This window comes from Benincasa hispida, chromosome 9, assembly GCF_027475165.1.
Source record: "Benincasa hispida cultivar pf3 chromosome 9, pf3_genome.v1.1, whole genome shotgun sequence".
Taxonomy (NCBI): Eukaryota; Viridiplantae; Streptophyta; class Magnoliopsida; order Cucurbitales; family Cucurbitaceae; genus Benincasa; species Benincasa hispida.
The window spans coordinates 3,904,587-3,917,507 of record NC_143486.1 but is presented as its reverse complement, the minus strand read 5'-3'; the positions used below and the strand labels follow the sequence as shown (position 1 = coordinate 3,917,507).

At 37.5% G+C, this 12,921-nt stretch overlaps 2 protein-coding genes across 2 annotated transcripts; both read right to left on the bottom strand.

The window, feature by feature from the left end:
- Positions 1-7,541: 7,541 nt before the first annotated feature.
- Positions 7,542-9,546, bottom strand: LOC150033586 (uncharacterized). The gene is made up of 5 exons (XM_090318212.1): positions 9,389-9,546; positions 9,209-9,322; positions 8,719-8,941; positions 8,018-8,553; positions 7,542-7,815 (listed from the first exon to the last, which is right to left on the bottom strand). Exons 1-5 carry the CDS (start codon positions 9,544-9,546, stop codon positions 7,542-7,544), a joined length of 1,305 nt encoding a protein of 434 aa, XP_090174338.1.
- Positions 9,547-9,558: 12 nt separating this feature from the next.
- Positions 9,559-12,048, bottom strand: LOC150033585 (uncharacterized). Its single transcript, XM_090318211.1, has 6 exons — positions 11,572-12,048; positions 11,202-11,451; positions 10,659-10,869; positions 10,415-10,559; positions 10,171-10,266; positions 9,559-10,047 (listed from the first exon to the last, which is right to left on the bottom strand). The coding sequence occupies exons 1-6, from the start codon at positions 12,046-12,048 to the stop codon at positions 9,559-9,561; spliced, it is 1,668 nt and encodes a 555-aa protein (XP_090174337.1).
- Between the last annotated feature and the right edge of the window lie 873 nt (positions 12,049-12,921).

Here is a 12,921-nt window from a genome sequence, read left to right as displayed (position 1 = left end):
TTAAGAGAGAAAATGAGTCAAGCCAAAGAATACAATATCTTGTAGTTCTTTGGCTCAATCTTGTTGTGTACAATCACTTTAAAGAGGCGAAGACAGAGTATCTTTCTCAAGAATAACTTTCTTCACTCTCTGGCCAGCGGTGGTGGTAGTTCTCAGCACCTTCGATCGTCTTACACCTCGGCACAGCTTGTACAAATTAAAACTAAGTCTACAAATTTACAGAGAGTATGGAGCTTCTAATTGTCTGCACTCTTAATTCAGGAGGGTCTTCAAGTATTTATAGGCGTTGGTCTCATCCACTTGAAGGATGGCCTGCATTTAAGTCCATGCCCTGGTCAGCATTAAACTTTATGTTCTGGTTTGTCGCCTGACCTCTGGAAGCTTTTCAGACGCCGCCTATTGCAGGTGCCCATGCTTGCAAGTGGTGATGTGACACAATCAGTCGGAGCAATGAATCTTCTATGCGTTGAATTCCCTCCGACACATGGCTCATGTGTTAGTGCGTTTCCTGCGGCACTTGTCTAATGCGTTATTGTCAGTTCTTGCGTTGAAATCCTGCAAAGTAGTGCATTAGTGCCGCGATTTTTAGTGATAAACTTCTTTTACATGAAATTGCTATTGTTTAAGTAAATCCATGTGTCTCTATTAAACACGAGGAGAGTTTATCATTAAAAATCCTAATTGTTCTAATTTAAGAGCAAAGATAACTTATATTTTACAAGTTATCATCCTCGCTCTATTCGTGGATCGAGTTAAACTCAATTGGATTTGAGGAGCTGTTGGCCGTTCGTTGTGTTCGTGTTCGTTGGTTGTACCGGCCGTTGCGTTCGAGTGTGTTGTTCTTGGACGCTTGTAGATTGATCAAGGGATTCGTGAAGAATGGTTCTTCAAAGATATGCTTCCTCTATCTCTTGTATCATCGTTTAGCATGCTATAATTTCTAGTTGTGCATGACCTGTTAATTTCTGTTTAGACTGTAATTGTTTTGTGTCCAGTTCGAATGGAATTTGGAACGTTCCCTTCTGCTACTTATGGAAATCCTCATGTTTGATTTCCTTTAGAGGAGATGTTTATGAAAAAGGAGAAAAGACTTGAGGATGAAGCTGACCACAAGAATTGAGGTGGAGCTACCTATTGAGCAACCAACAGAATCTAACCTACCTAGTGACACAGGAGAAGTTGAGGAAGATGCAAGGGAACAAGAGGAGATTGTTAATAAGCAGCCTGACTTGACTCAGTATGTCTTAGCTAGGGATAGATAAAGGAGAACAATTATCCCTCCAGCTAGATATACTGAAATGAACTATATGAATTTGGTTCTAAATGCTATTGTGGCTTCTACTGACCAAGAACCAATAACCTTTGAAGGAGCAACAAGTTGTGTTGATGCAAGGGATTGGATAGAAGCTATGAATGAGGAAATGCATTCACTAAATGTGAATGATACTTGGTCTTTAGTTCCTATGCCTAAGGGTTATAAACCAGTTGGCTCTAAATGGGTTTTCAAACTTAAGGAATGTCCATTATGTGATCAGAAACCTAGGTATAAGGCAAGTTTGGTTGCAAAGGGATTTACACAAAGAGAAGGAATAAACTACTTAGATTTTCTCTCCAGTTGTCAAACAAACCTCCATAATACTTCTATCGGTTGCTCAAAATAATTTAGAATTGTATCAACTAGATGTGAAAATTGTCTTCCTTCATGGACATCTAGAAGACAATCTACATGACGTAACCTAAGGGATTTGAAGTTAAAAGAAAAGAGAATCTCTATTGCTTACTCAACAAGTCAATCTATGGGTAAAAACAATCACTTAGATGTTGGTATAGAAGGTTCAATGACTATATATGTAGCATTGGATTCAAAAGAAGTTCATTTGACGTATGTGTTTATGTAAATATAGGTTCCTACAAGGACAAGGTTTACCTACTCATATATGTGGATGATACGTTACTAACAGATAGGTCCAAGGAAGATTTAACCTGTGTTAAAAACCTCTTAAAAAGGGAGTTTGATATGAAGGACTTGGGAGAAGCAAGCAAAGTCCTAGGGATTGAAATCCTAAGGAACGAGGAGGAGTCTGTTTCAAGCATCAACCAATTTAACTATTGTGAGAAGATCCTAAAAAGGTTCAATATGAGTGATGCTAAACCTGTAAGCTTGCCTATTGCTTGGCACTTCAAGTTATCCTCAGCCAACTCTCCTAAAGATTCTGACCAAGATCATAAAAAACAAATGTCAGTTATACCCTATAGTCAGGCAGTCATAAGCCTTATGTATTTAACGATTTCTACCAGACCTGATCTCTCATATTCAGCTAGCTTTGTTAGTAGATATATGTCTAGCCCAGGTAAGAGACATTGGGAGGCTACTAAATGGATCATAAGATACCTAGTTTGGTCCAGAAACTTAAGATTAATCTACCAAAAATCAGCTGAACCAAACTTAGAACTATATGGATATGTGGATGTTGACTATGCTGGTGATTTGGACAAAAGGAGGTCCCTAACAGGATACCTATTTCTTTATGGTCCTAATCTAATCAGTTGGAAAGAACACTACAACCTATAGTAACTTTATCTACTACAGAAGCTGAGTATATGACTTTAACAGAAGCAATTAAAGAGGCATTGTGACTTAAAGGGTTGCTAAAAGACTTTGAAATAAGTCAAACAGTGGTAAAAAACTCTACTGTGACAACCAAAGTGCTATCCATTTATCCTGAAATCCACAATATCACACTAGAACTAAACACATTGATATAAAGTATCATTTCATCATAGACAAAGTAGAAAAAGGGGAAATAGAAATCTTAAAGGTTCACACATCAGATAATGCAACACACATGTTAACAAATCCAATTTTAAAACTTAAATTGGTCAAATGTCTAGAACAGGTTGGTTTCGAACTTCTAGACACAGGGTAAATGAATGATCAGAATCAGGAAGATCAAAAGATTTCAGGCATTAGAGTCAAGGTGGAGAATTTGAAGAAACTGTGACTCAAATACCTCAGCTAGTTTAGTTCATAACTAATTTTATCTTGTAACGATTTGTTGGTATGTGTTATAAATACCACTGATCAGAAAACAAACAAGTATTTTACATAATTTATATTTTTCTTTAAACAAAACAAGTTGTACGCAATCTTCAAATGAAAAAAAAACGTGAATCTTCCCATGGACGTAGGCATATTAGTCGAACCACGTAATCTTGTGTGTTTCTTCTTCTTTTCATTATCTTCTTCTTTCAATCGACATCAATCTTTTTGCAAATCATGAAAATACAATCTTGTTATCAAATCGTATCGAATTTTAGAGTATCGAGTTGAATCGCGTATCGATTTTCTTCTATTGAGTAGCATTGAGTCAAGGGTTTTCGTCTTCGAGTTGCTTCAAGTAAAGATTAAGACTCGTCGAGTAGAGTCGAGTATCAATCAGCACTCACCATGTTCTATCAAGCAAGAACGGAAAATTTTCGAGGATAGAAGGAAATTTCGATTGATTATCGAGCAGAAACTAATCGAGTATCAAATATCTAGCATCAAGAATTTGACAGAATCTTTCTCAGCCATTTATTCACCATCTCTGTGTTGATCTTGAATAATTGTGCCTAGAAAAGATTGAATAACCCAATATAGTCTACAAAATCTCCACTATTTATTTGAATCTTGAGATAATGTCAAATCTTTGTTTTCAAATCTCACTTCATCTCAAATTTTCAAATTCTTTTCTCTCTCTTTTTTGTATTTTCTTTTTTCCAAATCTCATATTTTCCGTCCCGATTCTTCTTTTTTTGTTTTTTGTTTTCTTTTTTTGTATTTCTTTCAAATCTTGTATCATCCTTATTATTTCATTTTTCCTTTTATTTTATACATTTATTTTACTTCTTATTTGATATCTCAAATTATTGAAAATCAGTGTGATGGCACTCTCAATTTGTTTTCTTTCCCAGAGTTATTGCCTAAATACTTCCTGGGAGCTCATTTTTTTTTTTTAGTGTGGTCATAATACATTTTCATTCTCTGGATTATTCTTCGTCAATTCTTTTCTGAACATCATATAAAATCTTGATAGTGAGAAGTATTTGCTCTTCTTAATCGATTTTTGTAAATTAAGATTGGAATTGTCATTATTATGATTCTTCAACGTATAGATATCATCGTATTATGCTTTGAACTTATCGTCCTAGCTCTAAGAGATTTAGATGAAGCAACAAACCTTTCTGGACGAGCTTGTTGATAGGACAAAGTGCGACGGAAGCTTGACGATGTAAGATAGAGATGGTAAATTCGAAACCAGAAGATGAAAAGATAAATAATTAGTGGATAATTATTTTTTTTCTTCTCAACATTTTCAATCATTTATTTCACATTTATTTGTTTATTTTATTGTTCACCAATTTTTCTTCAACAATGTAATTGACTAATGAATAATGATTTTAAGAAATTCATTATTTGCTTCTTTCTTTTCCTTTTACAAGGTGTAATTCCGTTTTAATAAACTTCTATTAAGGAAGAGGGAAGTTGGGTTGTACAACATCATACCATTTTAATCTTTCTTTTGAAATTTCACTCCACTTCTATTTCCATTTATCCTTTCTTCTTTTTTCTAATGTTATGTTATTTTCAAATATCACTTTATATTTTTCCTATTTAATTATTATTATTATTATTATTATTGCATTATCATAAAACTTGTCAAGAATTTGTTATATTTGATTAAGTATTTGTATTTATTATTTACGATTTTGAACTAAGAATCGTCCATCCACCATTTTTTTTTAACTATTTATATAGAGCTTCAGTTCTAGATTATAAATACATAGTAATTATGTTCACATTTGTTGTTATCATACAATAGTTAGTATAGTTTGATGGTCACAAATAGTATTTGTGGTATGTTCCAATTAGTATCCTATGCGAAAACAATCGAGAGAGGTTTGATCCATTTTATACATTAAATTTTTATGAGTTTCTTTTTTCTAGCTTTTGATTTGTTGTGTGTTATCTATTTTTACCATTTAGTTGAGATTCGATTAGTTAGTTACAACCTAATATAGAAGAGAGAATATTTTTTCATTAGCATTAACAAATTTGGGTATTTAAAAAAAATGTAATCTATCGAAGAAGAGGGTATTTATGACATTCACAAATTATTAATTTAATCATTTTGCTACTTTTCAAAAACCTGAAATCAGTTTGTTAGACCTTCAAATGTGACTTTAAAGATTGTCATTCCTCTTGTTAGCCCTGGATCAATTTCTGACTCTGTCTCCCTCTTTTCATTTATCTTTCTTTTTATTTTTCTTTTTTAATTCTAAAAATAATGCAACTTAATTCAATTTATTTTATTATAGAAAGGATAAGTAGAATAAAAATATCAATTTATGTATAACGACCCGACCCCCTAGGACTTAGGTAAGGCCGTTACTAAAATAAATGCAGGCACATATTTAAAACGACGCCCAGTTGATTTGAAATAAATGCTACTTAAACAAGAGAAGTTCAAAAGGCATTTATTAAATGCAATTGTTAAAACAAATAATAGGGTACCCAAATTCTTAAAGACTAACAAAAGTATATAAAAGAAATAATCCTTAGAAATAAATTTCAAATAGTAAAACTAAATATTAAGGGGAAAATAAGGACTCAAATTTTAAGATGCGGAAGCGAAAAAGTCTAGTCCCAGTGACACGATCACGAATTCCGCTGCGCCATCGCCGGTGCATCTTTACCTTTTTCTGAAACATCAACATAAGAAAGGATGAGTATGAAATAATCAGTAAGTAACCCCGCCACTGGGGTCAGGCTAGGCATCTATGTTCTCTAGATACCCACCTATGGCACATAAATACATGAAACAGGTAAGAGACTGAGTCCTATCCTATTGTAGTTAAGTATGCCCACAAAACTGGTGAATCCCGAAGGAAACACAAACTGGTGAATCCTGAAGGAAACACAAACTGGTGAATCCCGAAGGACACGAAAAAATGGTGAATTCGAAGGAGACATAAACTGGTGAATCCCGAAGGAGACATAAACTGGTGAATCCCGAAGGAGACATAAACTGGTGAATCCCGAAGGAAACACAAAACTGGTTAATCCCGAAGGAAACAAAAAACTAGTGAGCATCTAACTAATCAATGGGGATATTCATACAGTCTCAATGTTCAAAAATTCAACACCGTATGATTCTATGACATACCTGTAATCCTTGATACCATGGCTCTATCACATACACATAATCCTCAACAATATATTCTACAACATTCATGTATACCTTAATCATTAAAATTCCACAACATACAAGTATGCCTCAACATCAACAGATCAGATATCAACATATGAAAACACATACCCTCACATACTAATGATCACGTGCCTAGGTGTGTCTTTAAACAAAACAGAACTCGTGCCAAAACATACTTGATTCAGGTCATACTATCAGGCAACATACTAACATTTACCATAACATACACTCATCACGCTAGCATACAAATAAAGTCTGGCCCGTGGGCAGTTCCAGTGGTAAGATTACTTACCTCAGACTTAAGCCCAAAATAACCAACAAGATTATCTTCTCCTTAGAATGGAATAATCTTGGATCAAAGTCCCAAAGCTGAAGTTTAATCTGAACTCGCTCCCAAACTTTGCAGACAAAGCCAACCTAAACATAAACCATTATTAAGGTTCCAAGTCCAAATTTTACAGCAACAGCAACCAAAACAAAATGGTTTTGAAACCTCCAAACTTACCAAAGTTAAACCAAACTATTGTTACCCAAGATGTGGTTTGAAATCCAAATCTTGAGAATCTAGCGAGAGCAAGACCATGGCAGTGGTGGACGGTGAACAGGGGGCGGCAGTCGACGTGAAGACGGTAGGGAGGCGCGGTTGGAGTTGGGTGACTGCCGGCATGTCTGACCGATAGGATTTGGGCGACTGGCGACTGAAGTGGAGCGACTAACGGGGCATCTGACCGGCGGCTAGAGTGGAGTGACTAACAGGGCGTCTGAACGACGCTTGCGGTGAAGGAGAAGAAAAACAAAGGGGGGGTTCGCGTGAGAGTGAGGCGTGAGGGAGAAGGCTCTTCTTTTTATTTTTTAAATAAAAAAAATAATAATAAAAGGAAAAATAGTACAATTATAATTAAATCCTTTCCTTATTCCACCTTATACCATTTAAATTTCTTTCCTTTTCCAAGAAAATAATTTTTTGCCATAAATTTCTAAATTGAGTTTGACAATTGAAAAGAATTTGAATAATTTCCACGCCAACACTTAAATCCTCACACTTATACTTTAAATTCAAAAATTCCAAATGTGCCCTTCCACTAAAGACAATTACTGAAAAGGAAAAATTACATTATTAATAAATAAAAGGCGTGGGATGTTACATTCTTCCCCTTTCAAAGAACTTTCGTCCTCGAAAGTTCATCCTTGAAAAAGCTCTGGGTACTGGGCCTTCATCTTATCCTCTCGCTTCCAGGTGGCCTCCCTGAACTGGTGATTCTGCCATAAGACTTTCACAAAAGAAATTTCCTATCGGCGTAATGCCTTTACTTCTCTGGCAAGGATCTCTATGAGCTTCTCCTCGTAGCTCAAGTTATCATTCAATCGCAAGGGCTCATAGTCGACTACGTGGGACGAATCTGTCATATACTTCCTTAGCATCGAAACATGGAAGACATTATGAACTGAAGACAATACTGGGGCAAAGCCAAACGGTAAGCTACAGGGCCAACTCGTTCCAGGACCTCGAAAGGTTCGATAAATCTCGGACTCAACTTTCCTTTCTTGGCAAATCTCAGAATACCTTTCATGGGTTCCACCTTTAAGAAACTTTCACCCATGTCTTAAATTCCAGGTCCTTACGTCTTACATTGACATAGCTCTTCTGTCTGCTCTAGGCTGTTTGCATACGAGCCCTGATCTTTTGTATTGCCTCATTCGTGGTTTGTACTAATTCAGGTCCTAACAACATCCTCTCTCCTACCTCATCCCAACATACTAAGGACCTGCAACTCTTCCCATATAGGGCCTCAAAGGGTGACACCCCAATAGTGGACTGGTAGCTGTTATTATAAGCAAACTCCATTAAGTGCAAGTGAGCATCCCAGCTTCCTGAAAACTCTATGGCACAGGCACGCAACATGTCTTCCAGTATCTTATTCAATCTCTCTGTTTTCCCATCCGTCTGAGGGTGGAAAGCCTTACTGAAGTCTAATCGGATCCCTAAGGTCGCCTGGAGACTTTTCCAGAAGTTAAACGTGAAACGAGGGTCTTTATCCGACACAATGGACACGGGCACTCCATGCAATCTTATCACTTCCTTCATGTATATCTGTGCCCACTTATTCACTAAAAAGATGGATTTTCTATGTATGAAATGTGCTAGCTTCGTAAGTCTGTTTACCATGACCCATATCACAGTTAAACCTTTGATTGTTCGAGGCAACCCCACAATAAAGTCCATAGACACATGCTCCCACTTCCATTCTGGTATAATCAATGGTTGTAACAAGCCTGCTGGCCTCTGCCTCGGGGCTTTCACCTGCTGGCACACCAGACACTTACTGACAAACTCTGCAACCTCTATTTTCATATCATTCCACTAATAGTAACGCTTCAGATCCTGATACATCTTGGTGCTGCTGGGGTGGATCGAAAATAGGGAACTATGAGCCTCTGACAACAACTCACTCTTAATGTCACTAACCACTGGCACGCACAGACGCCCTTGATAAAGGAGGCCACCTTCTGTCGACACTGAGAATTTGCTATCCTGGCCTGACTCCACTCTACGAACTCTCTCTTCCAGATAAGAGTTATCTCGCTGCGCATCAATAATCTTTTGCCTTAGGCTTGGTTGCACCGACAACTGTGCTATCTGTGCCGTGACCTTTCCCACAACTACTGTAATCTCTGCCCTCTCCAGTTCCCTGCATAAGTGAGTCTATCTGGTAATGAGAGCTACGGAATGGGCCACCTTTCTGCTTAAAGCATCAGCCACTACGTTTTCTTTCCCCGGGTGGTACAAAATTTCATAGTCATAATCCTTTACTAGCTCCAACCACCTTCTTTGCCTCATGTTTAACTCCTTCTAAGTGAAAAAGTACTTCAAACTCTTGTGGTCGGTGAATATCTGTATCCTTTCTCCATACAAGTAATGTCTCTAGATCTTGAGGGCAAAAACCACCGCTACTAACTCCAAGTCATGCGTGGGATAATTCTGTTCATGCTTTTTCAGCTGACATGAAGCGTAAGCAACTACTCTACCCTGCTGCATCAATACGCATCCCAACCCCTTCTTGGATGCATCACTGTAAATGACGAAACCACTTGATCCTTCCAGTACTGTAAGAACTGGGGTTGTAACTAGTCTCTACTTGAGGTCCTGGAAATTGTCTTCACAAGCCTCATTCCAAACTAATGCTGCTCCCTTTCGGGTCAACTGAGTTAATGGGCCGGCTATGCGAGAGAAGTCCTTCACAAACCGTCTGTAGTAGCCTGCTAACCCCGGGAAACTGCGCACCTCACTGACCATGGTTGGATGAGCCTAACTCGTAACTGCCTCCACCTTTGCAGGATCTGCTGAGACACCTTCCTTAGATACCACATGCCCTAGAAAGGACATCTGCTTCAACCAAAATTCACACTTAGAAAACTTAGCATATAGCTTATTGGCCCTCAACGTCTCTAGAACTTTCTGTAAATGCTCCTCATATTCGGCCTCTGTCTTGGAATAAATCAAGATATCATCAATAAAAACAATCACGAAGATGTTGAGGAATTTCTTGAACACTCTATTCATCAGATCCATGAACACTGCTGGTGCATTCGTTAGACTGAATGACATCACTATGAACTCATAATGCCTATACCTCGAACGGAAAGCTGTCTTGGGTATGTCACTGTCTTTTATCCTCAACTTGTGGTATCCTGGTCGGAGATCAATCTTAGAGAATACCGTAGCTTCTTGTAACTGGTCAAACAAATCATCGATCCTGGGAAGGGGATATTTGTTCTTGACGATCACCTTGTTCAACTATATGTAACCAATGCACAGACGTAACGATCCATCATTCTTTTTCACAAACAAAATAGGTGCACCCCATGGTGACACGCTAGGGCGTATGAAACCCTTGTCCAATAACTCCTGCAATTGGACCTTCAGTTTCTTCAACTCTGCCGGGGCCATTCTATACGGAGCCCTCGAAATAGGGGTTGTGCCTGGCTCCAATTCAATGGCAAAATCTATCTCCCACTGCAGGGGGCAGTCCGGGAAGATCTTATGGAAACACATCTGGAAAATCTCTTACTATTGGCTCCGAAGTCAAGGTAACTTCATTCTCCATGGTGTCCACCACACTAGCTATAAAGCCTCAGGCTCCTTGGTCGAATAGCTTACTGGCCTTCAATGCAGATATCACTTTGGGTAGGACTACGGTCCCAATCCCTTTAAACTTAAAATTGGCTCCTGTAGGAGGGTTGAAGATGACCTCCTTACGGGAGCAATCTATGTTGGCATGGTTAGCAGCTAACCAATCCATGCCTAATCTAACATCAAAATCACGCATATCTAAAATTATCAGGGTTACATCTAATGCGCAATTGGCTACCTTTACTTGACATGCTTTTATCTTTTCTGTAGCTAACATGACCTCTCCTAATGGAGTGGAAATAGACAATGCAAATGGCAACGGTTCTGAGTCTAACATGGCATGTCTTACAAATACAGCAGATAAAAACGAGTGCGAAGAGCCAGAGTAAAATAAAACAAAAGCATGGTGTCCCAAAATGGGAAGTGTACCTGTCACCACGATGCCGGATTTCTCGGCCTCACGTCGAGTGGTAGAAAATACCCTTCCTTGTTGTTTTTGCTGGCGGTTCGAGCCTCCCTAGAATGAGCCTGCGGGCTGGCTCCTGTGTTCAGGCGCATTCCTTCTTGGGCATCTATCTGCCATATGCCTCTTCTGGCCACAACGGAAACAAATCCCAGAGCCGGCTAAACAACGTCCCAAGTGCTACTTACCGCAAGTGGTGCATATCGGTCTATCTTCCCTTCCATTCCCAGCCTGGGTACTCTTTTGTCCCCGCTGACGTAGAGCTTGTACTGTGTTCTGACCTCTCTGCTGAGGATCAAGAGTCCCATGCCCAGCCTTCCTTTTTTGACCTATGGAGGTCCCAATCCCAAGTGACCTTCTGTATTCCTCTCCCCCTGGAAGTCAGCATCGATCCTCACAGTGTCTCGCAGCGCCACAGCATACATCTTGAGATCCAAGGCATGCACCATCCCTCGCAACCCGCTTCTCAGGCCCTGGATAAATCTCTTAGTCCTCGCTGCCTCGGTGGCCAATAGCTCAGGGGCAAAACAAGACAAGTTATCGAACTTTTGCTCGTATTCCTCCACTAACATAACGCCCTGCTTTAAGTTCAAGAATTCTGTTTGCTTATTATATCAGGTGTTGGCCGAAAAGTACTTCTCATAAAAGCATTCCTTGAATTGTTCCCAGGTTGCAAGTTCACCTCCAATATCGATCATCTTTTCTGCCGAACGCCATCAGATTGCCGCGTTACTAGTCAGCATGAAGATTGCGCATTGCAGTTTGTGCTCTTTCGGGCACCTCATAAAATGGAAAATTGTCTCGATGGATGACAACCACATTTCTGCCTTGGTGGGGTCCCCTAACGATCCATCAAAGGGGCGAGGGTCATACTTTCGGAAATCCCTAAAATATTTGGCCTCGAGAGATAGGCCCAGTGTGTCCTTGCCCTGCGGATGGGTCTGTCGTAACGGCTTGGGTGGCACCAGTTCCTCTTGAGCCTGTGTCTGGGTAGGCTGTCCTGCCATCGTGCTATGGATCAGTTCCTGTAGTTTCCCTATCAGAGCGGTTGCAACAACTTCACTAATTCGGGCTTCCATTGCCTTTTCATCTATCTGGGTCACAGGCGGAATTAGCGCCGCCAGAGTAGTTTGACTACTCCCCTCTTTCTCTACTTGCATTTCTTCTCTAATTGTTTTCCTTGTTCTACGTTTAGGTGCCATGTTCTGTCACAAATTCGTACGTTAACTAACTATTTCTGGGACTTTCTCAGGCATCATGTATTTAAAACACTACATCACTGTTCTCACATATGCATTGAAACTTTCATTAGTATAACGTACCTGGCGATGACGAGGAATCCGTTAATGGTCACAGGGACTATCTAGACTTATGTAGTAAGTCAGTCTACAGAACCCAAAACATGGGCTCTGATACCAACTGTAATGTCCTGACCCCCTAGGACTTAGGAAAGGCCGTTACTAAAATAAATGCATGCACATAATTTAAAACGACGCCCAGTTTATTTGAAAATAAGGACTCAAAATAAATAAATAATTTTTTATAAATTTTTTAAAAAAAAAAAAAAAATAATAAAAAAAATAATAATAATAATAATAATAATAATATAATAATAATAATAATAATAATGAATAATATAATAATAATAATAATAATAATAATAAAAATAATAATAATAATAATAATAATAATAATAATAATACATATAAATAATATAATAATAATAATAATAATAATAATAATAATAATACTAATCATAATAATATAATAATAATAATAATAATAAAATAATAATTATAATAATTATAATAATTATAGATCATTATAATAGATAAAAATAATAATATAATAATAAGTAATAATATAATAATAATAAAAAATAATATAAATAATAATAATAATAATAATAATAATAATAAATAATAATAAGAATAATTATAGATAATAAATAAAAATAATAATAATAATAATAATAATAATAATAATAATAATAATAATAAAAATAATAATAATAATAATAATAATAATAATAATAATAATAATAATAATAATAATAATAATAATAATAATAATAA